Source organism: Phocoena sinus, chromosome 16 (assembly GCF_008692025.1).
Source record: "Phocoena sinus isolate mPhoSin1 chromosome 16, mPhoSin1.pri, whole genome shotgun sequence".
Taxonomy (NCBI): domain Eukaryota; kingdom Metazoa; phylum Chordata; class Mammalia; order Artiodactyla; family Phocoenidae; genus Phocoena; species Phocoena sinus.
Genome location: NC_045778.1, coordinates 66,206,677 through 66,234,393, shown reverse-complemented (window position 1 = coordinate 66,234,393; position 27,717 = coordinate 66,206,677). Strand labels below are relative to the sequence as shown.

Here is a 27,717-nt window from a genome sequence, read left to right as displayed (position 1 = left end):
CCACATGTGGCTAGTGGCAACTATTTCAGACAGTGCAGAGTCCTAGAAAAATGGGCATAGAAAGTAAAATGATATTGAAGAATACATTGAGAGGTTAGAAAAACTAAACTCTGAATGAAATTGACTACTCTATTTCCAAAATACCATATTCCTTGTCTCCTTCACAGTTTTACTACAGCTACTTCTCAATTTCTGCAGATTCTTCCCTTTCTCTGCAAAAGCTAAATGTTGGAGTTCATCAGTATTCCACCCTCTTCCCATTCTCCATGTTCTCCCTAGGAAATTCTTGCTTCAATTACCATCTATTTGCTGGATCATCAGTTTCCAGGCCTAACTTCTAAGCACCAGATCTAAGTATCTAATTGCTTACTTGACATCTCCACTTAATGTCCCACAGGTACTAGAACGCATCTTCCCCTCACACCCAGACAACTAAAAGAACCTGGTCCTCCTGCAAAGTACCATAGTTTAACAAATACATGCAGGTGCTTAAGCCATAATCCTGGAAGTAACCTTTGATTCTCTAACTCACTTTTTCCAACCAGTCATCAAGTCTTACTAAACTTTCTTCCTAAGACTCCCTTAAATGTTTATTGCTTTCCATCCCAATGCTACAATCCCAATCAAAGCCACTGTCATCTCTCACCTGGATCACACCAACAGCCTCCCATGTGGCCACTTGGCTCCTAGTTTTGATTCCCTCCAATCCATTCTTCTCAAGATGGCCAGAGTGAAGTTTTAAAAATATTCAACACATATCATAGAATGTTAAGAGGAAAGATGACAGTTAATCACATTGTGAACAGGACAAATATTTGTTATCTGCCCTGATAAGTTTTCTTCAGCCAATTAAATAGTTCCCACTGGGTAAGGTCTCTTTTACCCTTATAGCTTTTGTTCTCATTAACATTTGAAAACACAACTTAATGGTCTTTATTAGCCAATATTAAAACTTTCTTTTTCTAGGAATCCTGTACTCAATTTCCACCTTTAGTTACCAAGACATCTTAAACGGCAGACTTTCTTATTAAAGGTTACAAACAAAACAGAAAGCATTTTCTTCAATGAAGGCTCAGAGAATGGCGAATTACCTCTAATAATTCAATGTCTCCATTATAGGACAGTCTTCATTACAGGATATATTCATTATATACTGTTTTTTAAAAATCCCCCAAAATCCTGTAAGTTTGGAATTTTGTAAATAGTAAATATGAACAATATAATAATTATGCTGAAGGTCACTATTCACCACACAAAATACTTTGTTGCACTTTTTTTGTGCATCTGCTTTTGTATATCTTATGCATGCCATTTGCTTTTTTAAAGTTTTCCAGAAGATTAAATGGTAGTGAAGAGTCATTTCTCTTAGTTCCACATTCTTGTGGTTCAATGACATTGCAAAGACTGATTTCATGTCCAACTTCAGTTACACATAGGATTGGAGCTTTCTTAAAAGATTCAATGGCAAAACATTAAAAAATACATTATTTATACTGAATACCTTACTACTAATGACTGACTAAAAAAGGTAATTTTTATGTAGTCAAAATAATCAACAGTATAAATCAGGTTAAAAGTACATTTTCTGAAGGCTGTTTATACCTTTTAGCCTTGAGTCATAACTCAGAATAGCACAAACCACGTTAAACATCAGTGGAAGGCTGATTTTTACTAGGAGAAAAGTCAAAACTGTTAAATATTGTTCTCAGGTATCATTTTTGTAGTGTTCTGTCTATTCCTTGTAAACTGTGTACTATGTAAATTATCATGTATCTAATTAAAAACAAGTTCTGGTGTGCAGATTGAAATATGATCAAAAGACACCATCATCATATAAAATACTTTGTTTCTTTCTTAATTACAAGATAACTTTCTGAACTCTGTTAAAAATGAGTTTCGAGGTGAGAAATGAGGAAAAAATATACATCAGTATACTTTTCTATTAAAGACTAATATTAAATGTTTTGAGCCATATATGAAACATTCCCTTTGGTAGTGGAATGAGGTTTTATGTGCTAGCTAGCTAGCTAGACATATTGAAAAATAATTTCTACAAAATCATGATAAAAGTGGTATAGATGACTAATGCAAATGTTATTTGTATATTAAGCCTCATCAGACCAGTGGAAGGTTAAATTCAGCATATAAATAATACCAGTAATGATAAAAGGTAAATTAGATAACATATGGAATCTAAATAATAATGGTCACTGATAAAGCACCTACAGGCTCTAATTAGACTTTTAGAGTAAGATCCTTTTTAGTAGTACCTATAACAAATAAACTGATTTTAATGTCATTTAAATATTATTTGTTATTAGGATTGTTAGGATGGAGCTCTAATAATTTGCATGAAGATCAAATTCTCTCCACTATTCCACCTAGTGCCATTTGTGCAAATGAGGAGGGAAAATGCTCCTTCCTCAAGACTCTTTACTTCCATGTACCAGAAATTTGACATAATATCATGATTTTGTTAGAACAAGGCACTTTACTGCCATCTGCTGAAAAACTGTCATAATAAATATGCAAATTTATGATGTGACTAAATCCCCCCAACATGTAGTGTTGTATGCTGCACAACCTGCAAAACCCGTACCTGACAGCCCTGCCCATGCTACTTTCAATAGTGGACACTGTTCCTCCTACCAAACTTTAAAAAGTCCCCAGTCTGAAACACTATAAACTACTATCCAGTTGAAGTCTTAATCACTAACAGGTATTTATATTCAAAACAGTTTACATTTAGAATGTATGCTATCAACAGGAAAATAAGTGTGTAAAGAGAAAGTTTTTCGAAAGGTACTGAGGACCAACTTCAGTTTTAAAAGTTAAAAAAAAAAATTCGAACCTTATTTATACTTTAACTTAAATTTCAAAATTAAAAATTAAACCCACAAATGTTTCCTTAGAATTAGTGTTGTCAGGTTTAAGACGACATTCTATTCAATAACAATGTACTGATATGTTTTATAAAACATTCTCATAATATTTTTGTAATACAACAGCATTCAAGATACTCCCTTAGATACCAAATCAGTATTACAACTCTTGCATATTTAAATTCTGAGATTTGATAATTAACCAAAGATTGTCATGTGTATTCCAGTTCCCCAAATTGGCTCTTAAAGGCTAAACCAACCAAAAGAATAAGGCAAGAGAAAAGTTCTAGCTAAAGATATGTGGTATACCATCTTCTTCTGGTATAGGCAGAAGGAAATCTTTCTTCACAAGTTACGTATTTTAGTTAAATTTGAAAATTTCAGGAATGTATTCTTTTTCCTATTTTGGGTTGTGTCATTTGCTTTCATCTAAGTTTTAATCATGCAAGAATAACCATATATCCTGGTTTTCCAGACAGTTCTGATGTATGGCTACTGGCCCAACACAACAATTTATAGCCCCCTTTCCATTTCAAAGTGTACCACTTTATACACTTTAACCACGACCCTTTCTTACTGATGAACAATTACAAATTCTGCAAGCTGAAATTTGGACTATTTATACATGGCTTAGCAATAACTGAGATGAAAATCAAAAGTTACAACAAAAGTTATCAGAGAAAGACTAAATTGTGATGTATAACAGTTTATCTATTTTAAATGATTCAGGCTTTTACAGTGAGATAAATTAGAAATACGCAATTACATTTATAGAGCTCATTTCAATTGTATTATCCACCTTTTACTAAAAGTACAAATAAATATTTTATGTGTATTTTCTCCTGCAAGAGTTTCTATCTTCTATTGTTTTCATATGTATCCGTCAAATCCATAAATTACTTAGCATCTCCCGATTCTTTCTGTATGAAATAATCATTTGGGATTTTAAAAGTATTAAACTACCACAAAAGGATTGTTTGACATTGTCAGTTTGCTACTATATATATTAACAAAAAGCAAAGTTTAGAGCTATGTTTTTACAGTGTAACATTCTATGACATTTTCTATTTACTGAGCCTCACAGAGAAACCAAACTTAATTTCTTTTAAAAAAAAAGGACAATTGATGGACATGGTAATTCGTCCCACTGCAGTTTTAGGAAAATATTAGTTCATATGTAGTCATTCAACAATATCCCTTACTATACTCAAACTACTTAAATATTAAATATGATCACACAGGATAATTGGGAAATTAGAGTCCATTTTAGTTTTGTGTTAGAAGTAATGAAATTCATGAGTTCTTGCAAGGCGGCAGCCATACATGTGACACATTTTATGCATCTTAAAAATATATATATAATTCCTCAGCTATAGATGGTTTGCCTGTTATATCACTTCTACATGTAGGACTGTGATCACTTTGCATTTCTCCTGCAAACTAACATAAATGAGAGTAGGGGGACCAAAATGTTTTAAAAACCATATCTATATTCATTTTTAAGAAACAATACCCATATTTTTTTCAAAAAAAAAAAGACATTAGGTTACTGCCTTTAAAGTTCAAGTTCCATTATCTTAAGATATAAACACATCTGGATATGAGATTTTTAAAAACCACACATACACACAAGCTCTAGGTAGAGCTGTAATAAACAAATTCCTTTTATAAACACAACTTTAACTGAAAAGCCACAGTAGATGGAAAAAAAGAAGAAAGGATATTACTTGGTAAAATCCAGTGACATCTACAATAGTTTTACAGCACATTTAAGCATTCTACGGTTTTATATCTTTACCTGCCTTCCATTTCTTAGTTGCTCCTTTAAAAATTGCCAATTACGTCTACAGGTTGAACCTCAAACTTAGTCCTGATTTTGAGTGCCAGGAAAAGCAAAACAACACTCCAAATTTCTATCTTAATGTTATAACCTTACTTCAAAAATGGTTTTATTTAAACTACAATGCCCATCTAAATGGAAAAAAAAAGAAAAGAAAACCAAGCAGCAATATGTAATTATACATAATAGTTATTCATTATATGGGAAGTGTTTTTTAGGATGATATCTAGAATGCACTTGCTCTGTGAGTCTCTTCAAAACTTAAATCGACTAGACTGACACTATCAAAAGTAAGCATACTGTAATAAGGGGCACACACAATACTGCTAGCCTTCAAAGCAGTAAAGCAAAAGAAAATATACCAAACAGCACATGCATATCTTACAGAACTTCCACTGAACTATCAATGGCTTCTATGCAATGTGCTCTTTTCCATAACTGTATTAACTACCAAAAAAGGAAAGATGAGATTGAAATCAAAGGTACTGAACTGAATTGTCTGAAGCCAGTACTCCACATGTGGGGAAAAGTGCATTTAGTTCAGCAGCAATATAGCACAGTGTGAAGATATTGTGCTTAGATGCAGATATTCCAGAACTGAAAGATGTACAAGGCAAGTCAAGATATAAAACCATAGTACACTGTTAAATAACCTTGAAACATACATATATTGCAGTGTTCAAAGAAAAACATTCAATTTCATTGTACAAGGCTAGGGAGAAATCCTTAAAGTTACCTATCGTAGTTTATGATATAATAAATACATATCTATATAGCATTGTATATACATATATAGAATGTGTGTTTACGTGTATCTTTGTCTTTTTTTTTGCCAAATTATTCTGTTAGTTTTTGTGGATCTGCAACTTTCAGGAATGAAAACTCCTTTACACTACAAGTTTCTGTTCCCCCAAACTTAAGAAAAGATATTTATACTAGAAAAGGTCTCAATACCCTCCCCCCAAACCCAAAGACTCACTTCAGATATTCTGCTTCACAATTGATCAGAGAAACATAATTAAAGGAATTCTAGAATTTCTGACTGTATCTTTTCACTTTGCCAGTTGTTTTAACAAGCAAATATCTTTTAATATTTAAATCAGCTGATGCAAATTCTTTAGCAGAGGATATAAACTCTAGATTTCACTGATCAAAACAGAGCAAATCAAAACCAAAAAAAAAAAAAATCCAGTGATTTACTCTGACTGTAAACAATATATAAAATTCAAATCTCAAATTTCAAAATAAGTTAAAGAAAAATTATACCTTCAGGGCCTATATACTATAAAGATCTGACAATTGGTAAGGGGAAAATATATATGAAAAGTTGCAACAAAATTGTTTGCCCAGTATTTTTGCTAAGAGAAAGTATATCTAACTATACTACCTCTGGCCCTTAAATTTAATAACTTCATAATTTGTTGGCAAATGTTTTAAGCAAACTGGCATATCATTTTACACAACAGAAAACATCCATCAAGTTCAGCAAAGAAAACTTATATAAGCCTTTTGTACAGAATTTAAAAAAATCTAAATGGCTATGATTCCTCTATTAGCAGAAACACATAACGCAGTCTTTATAAATCTGCCAAATATATCAATATCTACATAAATAGATACAGATATAGATATGAAACATTAATGGCAGTCTATTTAAGAACAGTGTGTGGGACCAGCAGATTTGTATCAGACCATGGCACGATATGGACCCTGCATCTTTAGGAACTGAATGATGAAAGAAGGACCCCCAGCAACAATCTGAGGTGGAAGATGGCTGAGTGGACAGTTCTCAATACTCATGATTGAAAGCTTGCTGCAAAGAGCCAGCTCAAAGGGAAGGCTATGCAGGTTGGGGTTGTCATTCAAATACAGCTCTTCTAGATTCTCCAGTGTACCTGTTTTAAAAAACAAAATTATTTCTTAAGAAAATTAATTACTATTTAAAAAGTTCAACTGGGCATGATCCTTATCCTGGGTATTATGAATACTGAACACACATTTCCTTTTACTCTCTTAGTTTTAAAACTCTCTACAACTGTGGATCTCAAACGTTCCCACATATTCACATAAACTGATGTCCAGGTCATGCTCTATACTAATTAAATCAGAATCTCTTCCTTTATGGTTAGTTTTCAAGCTTGGAGTTTTTTTGAAAAAACATATACTACAACTCCAGAGACTCTGTTTGGGATAGCTTGGCATTCATGTGTATATTTTCAAAATTCCAGAGGTAAGTTTATTATACAGTCAGTGCCTATAAATCACTTTCCTCTTGGAGAAAATGTGATAATCTCTCTCAGTAATAAATTTCTCATGTGAAAGGTTTTTGTTACTTTGTATAAATCTTTCACTAAGAGAGTTATTACATATTTGACAGTAAGCCAAAAATCAATTTATGTAATCTTTTAAAATTTTTTCTTAGACTGTCTTAGGATACTCATACTTTCTAGGCAAATGTTTCTAGCAATTGCATGAGGCCAGATGGATAAACATACTAGAAATAAAAGTGTATAGTTGCCTTACTGTTTCCAATTTTTAAACTTCAAAATTTATAATTATTTGATAGTGGTATGTAGAAAATAAAAAAAACAACAGTTACTAGGTAATGGATTTGTTCACATTTAAGATTTTATTTATTATTCAGAGCAACTCTATGAGAAGTTACTACTATCCTTATTTTACAGGTAGGAAACTTGAAGCTTAGCGAGTTTCTTGTACCTTATCCAAGCCACAAAACCAATAAGCAGCAGAGTTGTCTATTGTACTCCAAAACCATTCTTAACCACTAATCTATAGTGCCTCTGAAACAGCATGGTATATAGATGGGAGAATATAATACATGGGATTACTAATTTTAGAATTACTATGTGACCTTAATCAATTAACTCTCTGTAAAATGAGGCAATTTACACTGCCTAAAATTTAAGGTGTTTACATTGATAGTATGAAATAATGGATATGAAAACACTTAGAAAATTCTGAAGTACTCTCAAATATTAATATTAATCAAATATTAATATCAATCCTAAAACCTCACAAGGGAAGGTTCTTTTGGCATAAGACACTACTAATTTAATTCAAGCTTGTGTAATTTTTAAATTTGGAAGAAAAATAACTCTTCTAAATTGAGGTTAAATCTACTGAAATGTAAGTATGCTAAAACATTGTCAAATATAACATTAACCCTAAAACCCCATGAGGAAACCTAATCAAAACCAACCAACCAACGAACCACTACTGGTGCTCTATAAAAAAATCATGAGCCTGATGTAACCTGATTAAGATGAAAAAAATAGTAGATTTGTTATATTTATCTGAAATACTGCTTGAACACACAAAAGCAAATTATTACTACAAAGTCAAGTATCCAAAGGGTTCATACCAATTTCCTCAGGAAGATGAGTAAGTAGGTTCTCTCCAAGGCCTAGATGTGTAAGATTGGTAAGGTGACCAATGCCTCTCGGAAGAGTGGTTAATTGGTTGTTTGTCAAGACTAATTTCTAAAAGATTAACAAAATAAAAGACGGTTACATATATATTTCCTAAAACATGTAAATTTTTAAAAACTACATCTAAACTACTAAACCAATAAAATAAACATAGAAATTAGATTGGATAATATAAGAATCACTAAATAAGCTTTTCTTTCAAAAAACATCATTTGTTAGGAAGACAAAAGCAGATAGGTTACATGAACATAAAATTCAGCCCTAATGCTATATAACAGGAAAATCTGTTTGGTCCAAGAATAACATGCAATTTGGAATGCATTACAAAAACCTTAATTATATACCTATAAAATCATCAGGATAATGTTTTACCTGTAAATCCTTAAGATAAGCAATTTCATTTGGCAAGGATTCTAATTTGTTCTCCTCTAAATCCAACTCTCTTAACTTCCTAAGGTTTCCAAGACCATGGGGAAGCTTCTTTAGAAGATTGTTTGATAGTATCAGAACCTAAAGAGAAATTTTTGATAATGTTTGACAGCTCACAAAACAGAATTATGTGTTATTGTGTGGCTTAAAATTTATTAAGCAATGCTAATTTTCTAAACAGTGAATATTAAGGGTAATGTTTAATTATATAACAAGACATTAAACTTACTATTCTAAAAAAAAATCACCATAGTTATTGGAAACAAAATAGTTTAAGACAAAACTAATAAAAGCAAAAGGAAAGAATTTAATTTTAACTAAATTACAAAAAATATAAAATTATTAACTACTTGCACTAAGATTCATACAGTTAATGGTATTTTGATACTGAATAGTTACAAATATGTATCTAATAGGAAACCAATTATTTATTCAAAACTCCTTACTAACCATCATTTAAGGGAGACAATTGACTTCTAAACTGCCCATATCAATCCACTACAGTTATTATTTGTAGAAAATTTATTACATTGCAAGGCATCCTGAAATATCCTGAAGAAGGGAAAAAAAAGGTTGAAGAAGATAACAATCCTTATTCTCAGAGAAGTTACAATGGGGGAGGGTTAGGTGGGGAAACAATACTGGGTATAGGGATAGTGAAAAGAGCACTAAATGAAAAGATCTATATAAAGTTCTGGCTAATTTTTTATGCCCACTTATTTCTCCCAAAGTTATACTACACATAATGAAGTAAACATATTCAGTAAGACCAAGAAATGATATCATTTATTGAGCTATCATTTACTGAGTGTACTACTATTTGCATTGCACTGTACTAAATGAGAAATGTGCATTATTGCATTTAATCCTAACTAAAACTTTATGAGGAGAATACTATCATCCCCATTTCACAGCTGAGGAAACTGAAGCTTGGGCATGTTAAATCCATAAATAGAGAGAGTTAAAGTGGAACTGTACCCAGATCTGTTCAGCTTCAAAGCTCCTGCTATTAACCCCAACACCGTACTATTTCACCTTACTAAATACAATAATAATAGAGAAATTAGATTTTTTAAAAACATGAATACAGAGGACATTTTTAGAAATGCTTATTTACTATTAGTAAACTTTTTCATCAAAGGGTGAAAATGTTAGTAACTTAGAGGCAGGAGAAATCATCCTTGACTGAGGAGGTGACAGGAAGATGGATCTTTTAATTATGAGAAATAATTTTAGAAGAAAAATTTATGGGGATGAGAAGAGAGCATACTAGATATTGGGAACAATAAGACTAAAGGTACAGAGCTAGAAATATGCACACACTGCCAACAAAGAAAATAATCAACTTAGTAAATAAAAGAGGAGGTGGGTATTCAGGACGGAAAAGTAGGTCAGAATTACATGAAGGGTTCTGAATTCCCATCTGAGGACCCCATAATTATTTTAGAGGGCAATGGTGCAACATTCTTAAATAGAGCTAAGAAAAAAATATGTTCTAAAAGATGCTAAGTTTTAGAGACCCTTTCTTTCAAAGATACTTTATAGCATTCAAACCTACCAACTTTCAGTGGGCAAGAGTAATTCAAAAGCATTGAGCCCAGATTAAGTCAATATTTCATCATCCTAATAGGGCTGCATGTTTAAGAGAGCACTAACATTTCTTTTTTTTTTCTTTTCTTTTTCTTAACTGATTAAATCTGGACTTTATCTATTTATTTATGGCCATGCTGCATGGCATGTGGGATCTTAGTTCCAGACCAGGGATGGAACCCATGCCCCCTGCATTGGAAGCACATTGTTGTAACCACTGGACTGCCAGGGAAGTCCCGAGAGCACTAACATTTCTATTGGGTTGGCCAAAAGGTTCGTTCGGGTTTTTCCGTACCATCGTACAGAAAAACCCGAACGAACTTTTTGGCCAATCCCGGTAATTATGATCTTCACCCACTTAGAAATTGTTTAACTGGAAACTTCACAAGTGAGAAAACTGTGGAAGAGTCTAAGGAGTTCTAGATGCTCTTTATACTCACCTCAAGAGAAACAAGACCAGACACATCCTCAGGGATCTTTGTGAGCTGATTTGTAGCTAAATTCAATTCTACCATACTGGTCCAAGTTCCAAAATCCAAGGGAAGTGATGTCAACTGATTGTCCTGACAAAGACAAAAAGAAGCATTCAAGGTAAAACCACAAAATCAAAGCGCCATATGTACCTCCCTATAGAAAGAGAATTCTTAAACAGAAAAAGTCATTCCCTTTTTTGATGTCTAAATATATTGGATGGGCCACAAAGCACCTTTGGTTTTCTAAGTAAAAATAAAGGACACATTTTTTCATTTTCACCAAGAACTTTATTGAACAACGTATTCACCCTTTTGTTCCACTACGTTCTGCCATTTTTCAGGCAACTTCATAATTCCATCTTCCCAAAACTTTTTATGTTTTTGAGCAAAGAACTGGTCCAGGTGCCTTTTACAGTCTTCCAGGGAATTGAAAATTTTCCCATTAAGAGAATTCTGTAAAGACCGAAATAAATGGAAACCCAAAGGTGCAATGTCTGGTGAATACAGCAGATTAATCAGAACTTCCCAGCCAAGCTGTAACAGCTTTTGCCTGGTCATCAAAGAAACACGCAGTCCTGCGTTATCCTGATGGAAGATTATGCGTTTTCTGTTGACTAATTCTAGACGCTTTTCGTCAGGTGCCGCTTTCAGTGGGTCTAACTGCAAGCAGTACTTGTTGGAATTAATCATTTGGTTTTCCAGAAGGAGCTCATAATAGAGGACTCCCTTCCAATCCCACCATATACACAACATCATCTTCTTTGGATGAAGACCAGCCTTTGGTGTGGTTGGTGGTGGTTCATTCTGTTTGCCCCATGATCTCTTCCATTCCACATTATTGTACACTATCCACTTTTCATCACCCATCACAATTTGTTTTAAAAAGGGAACATTTTCATTACATTTCAGTAGAGAATCGCATGTGGAAATATGGTCAAGAAGGTTTTTTCGCCTAATTTATGTGGAACCCAAACATCAAAGCGATTAACATAACCAAGCTGGTGTAAATTATTTTCAATGCTTGATTTGGATATTCTGAGTATGTCGGCTATCTCCCGCATAATATAATGTTCATTGTTCTCAATTATTGTTTCAATTTGATCGTTATCAACTTCAACTGGTCTACCTGACCGTGGAGCATCGTCCAGCGAGAAATCTCCAGCATGAAACTTCGCAAACCACTTTTGACACGTTCGATCAGTCACAGCACCTTCTCCATACACTGAACAAATCTTCTTTTTGTATTTCAGTTGCATTTTTACCTTTCTTGAAATAATAAAGCATAATATGCCAAAAATGTTGCTTTTTTCAATATTCTTCTTATTCTTCAATATTAAAATGGCTACACAAAAATTCACCAATTTTGGTAAGTCTTTTTTTAAACGCACAATGACATGACAGCTGTCACATACAATCTAACAAAATTGTTTTGAATGAAGTTAAAGACAACTAAGTGCTACTAGAGCCATCATACGGAAAAAACCGAACGAACCTTCTGGCCCACCCAATAGAAAGAAAAGAAAAGGAACAAAAACTCTAAGCCTCCGAAGTTTTTCAAACAGTAATTAGGTTTTTATTTTTAAGTCTAAACTAGAAGTTTGTTCCCTATGCGATTATCTGTGTTGGATATGGAAGAATACACTATACAGATGAACACTTAAGATTTCAAAGGTCCCAGTGATAAATATAATGTTTTTCTCACTTCACAGTAATGTATAGAAATCACTGAATAAAATCTGAATGTTCATGAGCACAATGGAAGAAGACATATCTAACTATAGCCCACAAGGAATCCAGATAAGCTCAGCAATTCTAGAGATGCTGAACAATAAAGTAGGAGAGGAAAAAAGTTGTAATAAGAAAGCAAATTAAATCATTAAAACACTAAGTCTCCATGATTTTACTTTAAGAATCCATACGAAAAGATGGTAAAAACATACTTATCATTAAATAATAAAAACAAATGATGAAACACTGTGATTCTAATTTTATTTAAAAATTAGATATAGCTATACACAGAAAATATAGTGAAATACATGCCAGTGATTCATTAGTTTTTTTCCCCCGCTTCCTCATATTCACTTATATTACCACACTGTTGTGTGCTCAGGGTATTCTGGTACTGAGATGGGACCATCAGTATTCCCTGTCCCAGTTGGGTATCAATGATATATGCCAATTTATTAACAGCAGTGGAATTTTAAAATTTTATGTCCTTTTTGTTCATCTGTATTTAAAATTTTTTCTGCAATGTACATTAATTACTGATCTCATTTTACACAAAATCATCCATAAGAGAAATCCCAAGTAGCAAACATCCATTGGAAAGCCAAGTTTTTCTTTTATTATAATATTTAAACTTATTACCTATTTAAACTTCTTATCTACCTATGCCCAAACTACTGATAGTTATTAGCACGATAAAGCATTTTCATTAAAAAAATTTACTACTGATGTTTATGTGAGGAGGAGAATGTCAGGCATCATTTTGACTTCTTTCAAGAAAAAGTTCTGTTAACCATTTGTCTCGATTTTGAAGAAAAATTAATTTCAAAGCTCTATGCAAATTTTTTTTTATCATTTCACTGAAAACAGCAAGCTTTTCCAAGCTAACATATTACAATAACATAATATCCATAAAAATGTTTAACCAAATGGGACTTCCCTGGTGGCGCAGTGGTTAAGAATCCGCCTGCCAATGCAGTGGACAAGGGTTCGAGCCCTGGTCCGGGAAGATCCCACATGCCATGGAGCAACTAAGCCCATGTGCCACAACTACTGAGCCTGTGCTCTAAAGCCTGTGAACCACAACTACTGAAGCCTGTGTGCCTAGAGCCCGTGCTCCGCAACAAGAGAAGCCACTGCAATAAGAAGCCTGTGCACAATATCAAAGAGTAGCCCCTGCTCGCCGCAACTAGAGAAAGTCCGTGTGCAGCAACGAAGACCCAATGCAGCCAAAAACAGATAAATGAATAAATTTATTTTAAAGAAAATGTTTAACCAAATGAATACGTGGACTGCTGTCTAAGCCTCGTATTACAAATTAAACATTCAGAACTAATGCCATTACCACTGGTAAACCTCATATATATAACCAGACTAGTTAACAGTACATTTTACTTGTTTAAGATTATAAGACTATTTTGAACTTCCACTGGTTCACTTATTATATACTTCCAAACAATTATAAAAGATACATATACTTATGAAGAAGTATACATAGAATTAAAAATTAGACTGTAGTTTAAAGAACGACAATTATTCTGAAATGGTTCAAAGACAAAAGGATGTAGTATGATACAATATAAAGAACACTAAACCTGAAAGCAGGAAATCTACGCTTCCTGGATTCCTACCTCAGCCATGAATTACTTATGTGGCCAATTATTATTACCTGTGGGCCTAAAGTTTGTTCACTACAAATTAAATCACTGGACAAATCATTTTTCATTTCTTTCCTCCTTTTGCAATAAAATTCCTTTTTCTTATTACAAATGTGAAATTCATTCACTGTAGAGAATACAGACAAGTAAAAAGAAACTAAAAATCACCCGTTAGGAAAAAATATTTGCAAATCATCTATCTGACAAGGGATTAATATCCAAAATATATAAAGAACTCATACAACTCAACAGCAAAAAAACCCCCAAACAATCCAATTAAAAAATGAGCACAGGATCTGGATATTTTTCCAAAGAAGACATACAGATGGCCAACAGATACATGAAAATGTACTCAATATCACTAATTATCAGGGAAATGCAAATCAAAACCATAATGAGATATCACTTCACTGCTGTCAGAATGGCTATCATCAAAAAGACAAGAAATAACAAGTGTTGGTGAGAATGTGGAGAAAAAGGAATCCTTCTGCACTGTTCGTGGGAATGTAAATCGGTGCAGTCCCAATGGAAAACAGTATGGAGGTTCCTCAAAAAATTAAAAAGAGAATTACCATATGATCCAGCATTTCTACTCCAATGTATTTACCCAAAGAAAACAAAAACACTAACTCAAAAAGAAATATGCACCTTTATGTTCATTGCAACATTATTTACAACAGCCAAGATACAGAAACAACCTAAGTGTCCACCAATGAATCAATGGATAAAGAAGATGTGGTATATATATTCAATGGAATACTATCCAGTCATAAAAAAGTATAAAAACCTTGTTATTTGTGAGGACATGGATGGACTTTGAAGGCATTACGCTAAATGAAATAAGTCAGACAAAGAAAGAAAAATACCATATGATCTCACTTATATGTGGAATCCAAAAAAAACAAACAAGCAACAGCAATAACAAAAACCAAGCTCAGAGAGAAAAAGAACATATTGGTGGTTGCAAGAGGCAGGGGGTAGAGGGTAGATGAAATGGATGAAGAGAGTCAAAAGTACAGCATGGTGATTATAGTTAATATTGTATTGCATATTTGAAAGTTGATGAGAGAGTAAATCTTAAAAGTTCTCATCACAGAAAAAAAAATTCTGTAACTATGTATGGTGATGGATTTTAACTAGGCCTACTGCGGTGATCATTTAACAATATATACAAATACCGAATCATTATGTTGTACATCTGAAACTAATATAATGTAAGAGGTCAATTATACCTCAATAAAAAAGATAAAAAAAAAAGAGATCACCCATAAATAATTCTGATATTCAAAGATAAACATTATATTTTAGTAAACACTGGCTATATGTATGCATATAAATTTATAGATATTTAATATATAATTGAACACATTAAAAACAGCTTTTCAAAACAATGTGTACAAAGAGAATCTTTACATGCTTAACTTTTTCCTACTTAATAAATTGAGAGTATTTCAACTGGTATTTAATATTCTTCTAAACTAGAGTATTTGTAATTGCTTCATATTATTTCACTGAAGATATAGTACTTTTAAGAAATGAAATCCCTATTAATTTCAGTAAGTTGGTACCAGTTAAATGGAAAGCTCTGCAATAAATATCCCTACAACTATGCTTTATGGATATTCATGATTATTCAAACTGCTAAGGATATTGCATGGTTCTAAGCTATTTGTTGTCTAGCACAAATTGTCCTGAAGTATCCTTATTATCAGTTTAGATTCCCATCAGCAAGAAACAAGTACCCATTCTGATAAACCATAAATATTAGAAGTACTAGTCATAGTAGTTATTTTCCCCTAATACAAATAGAGGCTTACCTTCATATTCAGCTTACTTAATACTTTTGCTCTGGAGAAAATTCCAAATGGGATTTTGTTGATTCGATTGTGTTCCATGTTGAGGGAATAGATGGTGGAAAACTGAGATGGACCACCTACTGGATATAACTGGAAGCAGTTTCTAGCTAAGGTCAAACTATTCAGTTTCACAAGACTTGATAAAAGACTCTGTAAAAAAAAAAAAATGAAATAAACATAAGAATTAGAACTGTAACAAGACTTATTCTGTAGAGTACAGAGCAGCAGTCCCAAACAAATGCCTCAAAGGGCCTTGCAGGTAACAAATGACAGAGACCGGTTGGACCGGTTCTGTGATGCCTCACCTTGAGAAAAGTCACTCACTACTCAGCTCTAGCTAACTGTTGCCTTGCAGGAATGTGAAGCCAATGTAGTCAGATTTCCAGACTTTACAAAGAAACAGGAAATTCATTTACTTATATTAAATCTCTTGATTTTTATTCTTTGGCTTTAATTTATTTAAAACAGTCTACAGGGTAAAGAAAATATATCTGTGGGTAAGAGGTGTTTCATGAGTGGCTAGTTTTAGACTTCTATAAAAGCGGAAACATTGGTATCAGACAGTCCTGGGTCTGAGTCCTGACTCTGCCACCTGCTATGTGATCAGTCCTATCCAGGTCTTAGTTAAGTACCTATCTCTAAATTATTACTAAGGTTAATATAATGCTTAGCACAGAGTAATGTGTCATTCAGTAATTTAAATGTTCCTTTTAGGGATATTAAATTCAGAAGATAATATACTTCCTCATATTATATATTGCTTTTCCATACAGTAAATTTCTGAGGGAATATACATCTACCAAACAAGTATTTACTTAGCATATAACCCCATATTCCCTCTTACTTCAGTCTCCCACCATGTAACCACAGTGCTAGGTGTTATAAGAGTCTCTGCCATTAAGAAGACTAAATCCCACTTAGAGAAATAAAGCACACAGATAGGAAAAAGAAAATAATATATAACTGTATATAATCAGTAATAAAGTATACAGAATAGGCTCTTGCTATTCAAAGTCTGGCTCAAGGAAGAGCAGCATCAGAATCCCCTGAGAGCATGCTAGAAATGAGGACTCTTAGGCCCCACTCCTATAGAATCATAATATGAGTCTTAAGATTCCCAGGTAATCTGTATGTTCATTAATGTCTGAGAAACACTGGTGCAGGCTATAGTTTTATATCCTGGCCCTATCTTTTAGTAGCTTGTGACTTTGGGCAAGTTATTTCTCTGAACACTAGTTTTATTCATTTGTAAAATGATGATGCCTTATTTTATAGGCTATAATAGAGTTTTTTTAAAGCAATAAAAATATATAAACAGCTTTACAATACCTCGCATTATAATAAGTGCTCAAATTTTAAGTCACTTCTTTATTTAAATTCAAAGAAAAGAATACTGGAATAACCAGAAAAGCAAGAAGAAGGCTGAGAGTCTGAGAGTGTGCCAGATCTTAAAGGATGAAAAAAAATTTTAAATACTCAGAGAAGCAGAAGAAAATATTCTGGATTGATGTAAAAGCCCAAGCAAGGAGAAAACAAACATTGTGAGGTGTGTGTTTTAAATAATGTTCTAATTTTGGCTATCCACCATGAGGAAACTGAAGACTTAGTACCTGAAGTGTCAGCTGTGATTTGCAAGGCCCACTGAAGGAAAAAAATAACTATATAATTGAAGTTATAATTAGTGAAGTGAACTGAAACTTGTCCTTTATGATGAACATGAATAAGCTACTCAACATTTGTCAATTGCTATACACAGAAAAAAGAAAGAATAGAGAAAGAGAAAACTTTCACGGCAGTCAAGTCAGGGAAAATGTCTACATCCTACTTCACTGTAAATAAAGGAGTTCTATTGAGTCTCATGGCAAAAATGTTATTTTTATTATGCTTAGAGCTGACTTACTTTATTGAATTGATATTCTTTTATGAAAAAATGTTAACACCTGAGGATATTTGAAAAGGGGCAACAAGAATGCAGCTCTCCAACCTTTCCATTCTTAGGTCATGCTATGAAGCTTTGGGGTTGCTTATCATTGCTTTAGAGTCAGGCACATCTGGGTTCCCATCTCACATCTTCTACTTACCAGCCTTGTGATCTTTGGTGAATTAATTAGATAATATATCTCTCACCATATTTCCAGAAAAAATATTTAAGCGTGACAAATTTGGCCAAAAACATGACTTCTCTTAAGTCTTATTTCCCTATTTGATGCGACTACCCCAATAACTAGTAGGATTATAGTGAAGATGTAAATGGAATAATACATGTAGAGCTCCTAGCTTTATGCCTTGAGTAGATGTGCTTAAATTCATTAAGTTCTTTCTCCTTTTGTGTTTATGTCTACATTAAAACTAGTCCATTTTCAGACAGTCTTCAAATGGAAAAGTAGTCATTTTGCCAGCTCTGATTTCAGCAATATAATGCGCCCCCAGTGAAAACCACTTTCCTGATTTTTCTTGCCAGCTTGAACGTCTAAGTGCTGTTTAATGGATTTTATTATTTTTCTTATTGTGATTATAAACGCAGATAATTACACATTTGCATTAAGAATACACTACTTCCAAAGCACATAGACTACTTTTAAATAAAACAATATTTTCCAATATTTGAACAAGGCCAATCAAGGATTTCTCCCATAGCTTCTCTATCTGAAAACAGGCCTGTTTAAATACACATACACCCTTTCTTCCACAGCCAGACTGAAGAGAGCTGTCTTCTTTATAATTCTCTTATCAAAAATAAATCCTAACTTATTTCAGTAACAAAATATTATATACTTAGCACGTGTCTTTATCCTAAGAGGTTTCCAATAATTATGTTTCCCTTCAGTAACAATAAGACTGGATATATAAATAAATATTAAAATTTCTCACTTGGTGAAACTTGATATACACCCAGTCTTTATATTTAGGCATACTGACATTGTAAAAGCAGTCAGTCTTACTTAAGCTCACAAATCACATCTTAAAAAAATCCCAACAAGGTCTAATTAATATGCTAATTATTTCCCTTATTATGGATATGAATTACTGTTAAAAAGAGGATGACATTAAACAGTAGAACCTCATCCATTCTGATCACTGTAAATTACCACCATCACAGAAATTAAAAAATCCAAACAGTCTAGCTGTCAGGGCGATATCTACAATCTGTGGAGTCTAATCCTTATCCCACTTAAACTACTACTAACAATAGTACTCTTTTGCCACAGGTGATATACTGTCATAGTAGTTTTAGTGAACTGGTCCAGACTAGAAACTACAATCCTGGGAAACTCATTTTTGTACTCTAAGTTTTTTCTGAAAACGCAAGCATCTAGATTAATAGGAACCAAATTAATAGGTGCTACTTTATTTCTGTATGCCTAAGAAACAAATTAATTAAATTTATTTGATAAACTAATTGCTACAAACCTAGAGCCTCACCTACTCAAATTGTTCATTATAAATCAAAGCATACATCTGAAAAACATTCATCCAAAGCACCTTTATTCTTAATTCAAATACACACACACACACACACACACACACACACACACACAGATGGGAAAATTAGTAATAATCTAAACATAATAGGGCTACTTATATAGTTTTAATTATTAGAGAAAAAAGACTTTGCAAAGTTCAATCAATCCATAACTCCACAATTCCATTCTTTTGCTTGTTAGAATACTACAGTAAGATATTATGCTTGAATAACTACAAGCAAACTTACTAGTTGTTGGGTACGCTAAAACAGCAGGTAGCAAAAGAAATGGCAAGAGTAAAAAATAATAAAGTTGAGAAAAACAATTTAAAAAAGAATATTGCATCTTGCCCAATTAATCTCTATGCAAAAGTGAAAATATTTTTCTAACAGAACCAACAAAACCCAAATTTAAAATAATGTGTTAAAAAAAATAGCAGATTCTGGTGACTGGTATTGCTAAACAGGCTTTAATGTTATTGTATAAGCAGGGCAATAATTTGAGTCACAGGCATGTTGCAGCTCGTATTAATCTGGATAATAAGTAGTGTATTCTATATAGTCATTCTTTTATCATCTTTCTACAATATCTTTTTTCTTTTATTACTGAACTGGGTGGGGTAGCTGAGTTTTAAAACCAGCTATACAACCTCTCCTCAATGGCTTTTATTGTCAAGTCCCAAATGACATGAGAAAGATTTACATGGTACTAAAGCGGAAAGTAGAACACTGATTTTCCACCTTCCTTTCTGTTCCTATAATCATATCTACTCTTTCTTTTTCGGAATTTTTATCTTAGTGGTGGGCTATATGTCCACAGCATACCCATTATTTAAGCAATTTCAATCATCATATTATTTACCCAGCTGTAAAGATTGACTAGTTTTCCCTTCATTATCTTGCAGGCTTGTTTCAAGAGTTTACCGTAATCCACTTCTTACCTCTGGTAAAGTAGAAATGTTATTGTTCTCTAAATTTAATTCTTCAAGTGCACTGCATTTTGCCAATGACCTAGGTATTGCTGACAGTCTGTTATATCTCAGACCAAGACGACTTAAACTGGACAGGTTTCCTGTGAACACACAAAAAAAGGGAATTTCTTTTAATCCGATGAGCCTGTCACTGTCCCAGGCTATCAACCAGTATTTATGAATTACTTTGAAGCACTATTTTAGCAAGATCCTTAACTTTTTGTACCAAGAAACTGCACACTACACTCTATCAATTAGGATGAAACTGAAACCACTTTCGTGCCCTCTTAGAGAAATAATGAAATACACAGCTATAAGTCAATTTTAAAAATCAATTATTGTAAAGTATTGTCATACTTTAATAAAAAATAACCTTTAGATAAGGCCTAATTGAATAACATCAATTAGTAAAACATCAAGTAGTAAATATTTTAAATTTATAATAGTTAATCCCATTTGTATCTATGCGATAGTGATCCAATATAGAACAAATGGCTATATATAAAAATGTGCATGTAATTTTGAAGAAAAAATTTTCAAATTTCTAAAATGGTATTATTTAAAATATAAGATGCACAACTATTTTGTGAGATCAGAAAGGTTCGATATTTTCCACGAATTTAAATATAAACATTCCAAAATTTCTCTAAAAAGTTGACCTGATGGTAAAAAAATTTCTCTAAGTAATTTTTTACAAACAGAAGTGAAAGTTATAGTCTCTCTTATTATCTAAACATATCCAGCTTGAGCATATTAGCCACTATTGAATAACTAAAATAAGCAAAGCATAAAAATAGACATTTTCTACTTTTATTGCTAAGACCCATGGCAAGCTACATGTAAACTACATGGATGAATATGATGATATCTGCTATCATAGAAGGTTTAAATCAAATTTAATTTCCCAAATATACATCAGAAAATAAGTTCACTTTGATAGCAAAAAAGATAAGAGTAATGAGAATTTAGTTCAATGTATTTCTTTGCCATGACTGGTTAATTTCTTTTCTGATTCCACATTGCAATTGTTGCTATAACGTTTTTAGTTGGGCTAGGTTAAAATGTTAAATGTAGCCTCTAGTTTTAAATTAAACAGTATCACCAGTATTAGAAATGATAGGCATACTTCATTTTACTGTACTTTGCTTTATTGTGCTTCACAGATACTGCAACTTTATGTATTGAAGGTCTGTGGCAACCGTGCATTGAACAAGTCTGTTGGTGCCATTTTCCAATATCATTTGCTCACTTAATGTCTCTGTGTCCCATTTTAGTAATTCTTGCTATATTTCAAACTTTTCCATTATTATTATACTTGTTATGGTGATCTATGACCAGTGATCTTTGTTTTTGTTTTTGTTTTTGCGGTACGCGGGCCTCTCACTGCCGTGGCCTCTCCCATTGTGGAGCACAGGCTCCGGACGCGCAAGCCCAGCGGCCATGGCTCACGGGCCCAGCCACTCCGTGGCATGTGGGATCCTCCTGGACCGGGGCACGAACCCGTGTCCCCTGCATCGGCAGGCGGACTTTCAACCACTGCGCCACCAGGGAAGCCTGACCAGTGGTCTTTGATGTTACTAGTATAATTGCTTTGGGGTGCCACAAACTGCACCCATTTAAGACAGTGAACTTAAATTGATAAATGCTGTGTGTATTCTGTCTGCTCCACTTACCAGCTGCTTCCCTGTCTCTCTCCCTCTCCCCTAAGATACAACAATATTGAAATTTGGCCAATAATAACCCTACAGTGACCTCTAACCAAGTGAAAGTTAGAGTCGCATGTTTTTCACTTTAAATAAAAAGCTAGAAATGATTAAGCTTAGTGAGAAAGGCATGTGGACAGCTAGGTTGAAAGCTAGGCCTCTTGCGCCAGTCAGCCAAGTTGCAAATGCAAAGGAAAAGTTCTTGAAGGAGATTAAAAGAGCTACTGTAGTGAACACGTGAATGATAGAAAAGGAAAACAGCCTTATTGCTGAAGTAAAGAATGTTTTAGTGGTCCAGATAGAAGATCAAACCAGCCACTACATTCCCTTAAGCCAAAGCCTAATTCAGAGCAAGGCCCTAACTCTGTTCAATTCTATGAAGGCTGAGAGAGGTGATAAAGCTGCAGAAGAAAAGTTAGAAGCTAACTGAGGTTGGTTCATGAGGTTTAAGAAAAGAGATGGCTCTCCATACATAAAAGTACATGGTGGTCTTCCCTGGTGGCGCAGTGGTTGAGGGTCCGCCTGCCGATGCAGGGGACGGAGGTTCGTGCCCCGGTCCTGGAAGATCCCACGTGCCACGGAGCGGCTGGGCCCATGAGCCATCGCCGCTGAGCCTGCGCATCCGGAGCCTGTGCTCCGCAACGGGAGAGGCCACAACAGTGACAGACCCACATACCGCAAAAAAAAAAAAAGTACAAGGTGAACCAGCAAGTGCTAATGTAGAAGCTGTAGCAAGTCATCCAGAAGATGCAGCTAAGATAACTAATGAAGGCGGCTACACTAAACAAGGTTTTCAATGTAGACAAAACAGCCTTATACTGAAGATGCCATTTAGAACTTTCACAGCTATAGAGGAGAAGTCAATGCTTGGCTTCAAAGCTTCAGACAGGCTGACTCTCTAGACTTCTAGAATTAGAAGTGGAGCCTGAAGATGTGACTGAATTGCTGCAATCTTATGATAAGACTTTTAACAGATGAGGCACTGCTTCTTATAGATGAACAAAGAAAGTGGTTTCTGGAGGTGGAACCTACTCTACTGGTAAAGATGCTGTGAAGACTGTTGAAATGACAACGAAGTATTTAGAATATTACATAAGCTTTCATTGATAAAGCAGCGGCAGGGGTTTGAGAGAACTGACTCCAATTCTGAAAGAAGCTCTATTGTGGGTAAAATGGTATTACATACCATTACATGCTGCATGAAAGGAAAAGTCAGTCAATGCAGCAAACTTTATGTGGTTTGATTTAAGAAACTGCCACATCCACCCAAGTTTCAGCAGCCACCACCCTGATCAGTCAGCAGCCATGAGGACCAAGGCAAGACCCTTAAGGCTCAGATTATGGTTAGTACTTTTTATCAATAAACTATTTTAAATTAAGATTTGTACATTTTTTTAGACATAATGCTATTGCACACTTAACAGACTACAGTACTGTATGAACATAACTTTTATATACACTGGGAAACAAAAAATTTGTGTGATGCTTTATTGTGATATTCGCTTTGTTGTGCTGGTCTGAGATGGAATCTGTAATGTCTCCAAGGTATGCCTGTATAGAAGTGGATGCCTGTGTCACACTTAACTTTTTGGAGATAAATATTTTTATGCCTTTCAACTTTCAGCAACTTTCTGATGTTTGTCCATTTCTTTCTTTTTGCTTTGACCATTTTTCAAAAAGTTGCTGTACGAATAATTTTCTTTCTTAGATATGTCTAACATTACTCCAATATTTACAGAAAATATATATTAGCCTATAGAATAAGTTAAGCCTTAAACCTAGGAGGGCAGTCACCATGCCTCATATTCCTTATCCTGTTATACTCATTTGCATCCTTCCCTTTTGCTGAAGAAAACAGTGATCAAGATTCTAAGAAATGACTAAATGGAGCTAATTTTTACCCTTTACATTTTCAAGAGCTAGTATTGCTATCAAAAATACTCTGGGGAGGGCTTCCCTGGTGGCGCAGTGGTTGAGAGTCTGCCTGCCGATGCAGGGGACGCGGGTTCGTGCCCCGGTCCGGGAAGATCCCACATGCAGTGGAGCAGCTGGTCCCATGAGTCATGGCCGCTGAGCCTGCGCGTCCGGAGCCTGTGCCCCACAACGGGAGAGGCCACAACAGTGAGAGGCCCACGTACAGCCAAAAAAAAAAAAAAAAAAAAAAAAAAACATACTCTGGGGATTTCGCTGGTGGTCCAGTGGTTAAGACTCTGTGCTCCCAGTGCAGGGGGTCCATGTTCAATCCCTGGCCAGGGAACTAGATCCTGCATGCCACAACTAAAGATCCCACATGCCCCAACGAAGACCGGGTGCAACCAAATAAATATTTTTTAAAAATACTATGATAATTCTATACCATAAGTCTAGCCAACTATAATGTGAAAAAAACCTTAGCAACCATTTCAATTCCTGCAATTAGAACTATTACAGAGGTATGCTATGCTCATTTATATTACTTTCTTATAAGAGTGCTTGGAAACTGGGCCCAGAGTTTGCTATTTATGATTAATTAAGATTCCAACAGGCAGAAAACTGAATTTAAAAGCAACAATAAAAACTACCACTTAGCAAAGACAAGTTAAATTTGCCTTTAAATTGTTTTCTAAATTAACTAAGGATGCTTCACTAGTATCTTTCTGATGACACTCCAGTGAGATGTGTCAATTTTGGAAGGGGAGAAAAAACAAACAAGCAGAGGGCTGGGTCACTTTTCAAAGCTCCAGAGAATTTAGAGATCAGAAATAAGGGCAAGAATAATATTTACTATTGTTGTCACTGCACTGTGACATTGAATTTGATACAAATGTTACTTAGAAGTTGGGATGGCAAAAAATAATCTGCTTTATGATGAAGTATGTTAATTAGTCATATTTCTAATAGCAAAAAATGGGGACAACCTATATGTTCAAGAATAGATGAATAATTATTTAAATTGAAGGCACCACAGTGTAATAGAAAAAACAAAGGATATTATATTATCTATGTGACCCTGGGCAAGTTATTTAACAAGAGTCTATCTCCTCACTCATAAAGTGGGGATAATGCCACCTATCCGACAGGGTCACTCACACAATGTGTGTAAGATACTTAGCACAATGACTGATACCTAACAGATCTTCAAAACATGATTTTATTCTACGGTATTTCTATATTCTGTTACAGTCTGTACCTATTAAAATTATGTTACAAAAATCTTTAAGATGTGAAAGACTAAGTTATGATATTAAATGAAAAAAGCCAGATAACAAAATCACATGCTTTTTATTACCTCAACATTGTAAAAAACACATGCATGCAAAAAGAGTGGGGAAAAACACATCAAAACTAACAGTTAGGGCTTCCCTGGTGGCGTAATGGTTGAAAGTCCGCCTGCTGGTGCAGGGGACACGGGTTCGTGCCCCAGTCCGGGAAGATCCCACATGCCGCAGAGCGGCTACGCCCGTGAGCCATAGCTGCTGAGCCTGCGCGTCCGGAGCCTGTGCTCCACAACGGGAGAGGCCACAGCAGTGAGAGGCCCCAGCAGTGAGAGGCCCACGTACCGCAAAAGAAAAAAAAAAAAAAAAACAACCAAAAAAACCCTAACAGTTATCTCTGCATGATAGAATTATGGAAGATTAAATTTTTTTCTGTAAACTTGTCTATAATTTCCTTAATTTTCTATAATTTTGTAATTTTAAAACACCCTTTTGATAAAGTCTATAATTCTAAAGTCATTTTACTTTTAAAAACTGTGATATCTTTATACCAGCCTTTTATTCAATGAATATTTTACATTTTGAAGAAGTTTTATACTAATGTAGACCAAGATGTTTGGACATTTTACATTGTGAGGCTCATTTTCTCCATACAGTGAGGATATGAGCTAAGTTGTGGAAAAACAGAGCACGGTAGTTTGAAGTTTTAGATAGCCATTCTGATAATAAAGACAAGAGATAAGAAAGATACCCAAGAAGTAGCTGTAAGAGCCATCTGAGAGTACTCAGCACGGACTTTAGCATAAGATATGCAAAGTGAATTAATGGCAGAGCTAGAATCAAACTCAGTTGGCTCCTTATCAAGTAATCATTTTTTGTGAATTTCATCGACTCTGCTCCAGTGAGCTTGTTTCCTCCTGACACAGAAGGATGATATGTTCATTCTTGCCTCCACACTGTTTGACTGTCCTTGTTGTGCTCATGGAATGCATTTCTATTCCATACTGAGTCCAGCATATTTGTTCATGAAGCTTTCTCTGGCCATTCTATGAAGACCTTATTGATCTCCCTATAAACTGGACTCATGGCCACACATTGTTTTCATCATACGTTGGCATTTACTTATATTTGGTCTTATGTTGTTAGCTGTTTCATGGATTAGTTACCTCCCCCAAAAGACTGAAAATCCTTTAAGTAAGGGAGGTTGCTATGTACTTCTGTCTCCATACAGAATTCAGTGCTAAGCACACAGCAGGCATTCATTCATACTTTCTTAATAATTATAGAAGCTAAAATATTTCACTTTGTCCTCCTTTCCATTAGGAACAAGATGCAAAAACTTAAAATTATATGAAAGGTTCATAAAAAGATTTTTTCTTTGACCCATTCTCATCTTATAAAATAGCCTGTCTATGAAACACAGATGTTAACTGGACATGGTTTTAAAATACATATCAGATTTCTCTGGTCTGAGTACAAATTAGTTCTTCTACAAATATCTGCAATAATTTTTTCTGAGACACCCAATGTCTACGCAGCCCATTTTTAAATATCAGAGAACAAACTAATCATTTCCAACTCTTTGCACTCCTCCCATCCCACCAAATCATTTTTTAATTACAAAATATATACATGCAACTTACTCTCTTCCCCAGAGAACAATGGTTTGTAGTCTAATATGTACCTATTGAGATCTTTCTGTAAGCATTTACTTACACATATACAAATACAGGATTTTTTTTAATGTTTCCGTGTTTATTTTTCCATAAATGGGATCATTTTACGTACTTTTCCCCCTATATAACAGGTCACAGAAATATTTTCTGGTGAGTAAATTCAGATATACTTCATTTTATTTAACCATTGTATTCTACGATGTGCACCATTATCTAAACATTCCCCAATTGACAGCATTTGTTTCTAATTTTTTAAAAGGAATTCTATAATGGACATTCTAATACATACCTGTGCGTACATGTGAAAATATTTCTGATGTATCAAAAGATATAGATTTTTTTTTTTTTGCGGTACGCGGGCCTCTCACTGTTGTGGCCTCTCCCGTTGCGGAACACAGGCTCCGGATGCGCAGGCTCGGTGGCCATGGCTCACGGGCCCAGACACTCCGCGGCATGTGGGATTCTCCCAGACCAGGGTACAAACCCGCGTCCCCTGCATCGGCAGGTGGACTCTCAACCACTGCGCCACCAGGGGAGCCCTGATATAGATATTTTAAATCTTGATAAGACAGTGCCACTAGGCTATATCGATTTCATTCCCACCAAAATTGAAGGACAGCGGCCATTTACTCATATCCTTTCAAAATGGGGAGGGAGGGAAGGTATCAATATTTTATCCCTTGTCTATCCCGTGCCCACGGCCACTATAGCTACAAGGCTGGTAAAGGTGGAAATTTTCTTGCAAGCAGTGATAATGTCTGACTACAAAGAATGTCAAAATCTTCTGATAAAATTTTAATTTGCTATA

General features: G+C 34.4%; 1 protein-coding gene across 3 annotated transcripts in view; it reads right to left on the bottom strand.

The window, feature by feature from the left end:
• Positions 1-4,516: 4,516 nt before the first annotated feature.
• SHOC2 (SHOC2 leucine rich repeat scaffold protein) overlaps positions 4,517-27,717 on the bottom strand; it is a 112,691-nt gene continuing 89,490 nt past the window's right edge. For all 3 annotated transcript variants that reach the window (XM_032608664.1, XM_032608663.1, XM_032608665.1), the window contains 6 exons: positions 20,307-20,437; positions 15,864-16,052; positions 10,631-10,753; positions 8,544-8,681; positions 8,105-8,222; positions 4,517-6,617 (listed from right to left, as the gene is read on the bottom strand). In XM_032608664.1, the coding sequence (XP_032464555.1) occupies positions 6,409-6,617; positions 8,105-8,222; positions 8,544-8,681; positions 10,631-10,753; positions 15,864-16,052; positions 20,307-20,437 (908 nt within the window). In that variant the 3' untranslated portion in view covers positions 4,517-6,408. The remainder of the gene's footprint in view (positions 6,618-8,104; positions 8,223-8,543; positions 8,682-10,630; positions 10,754-15,863; positions 16,053-20,306; positions 20,438-27,717) is intronic.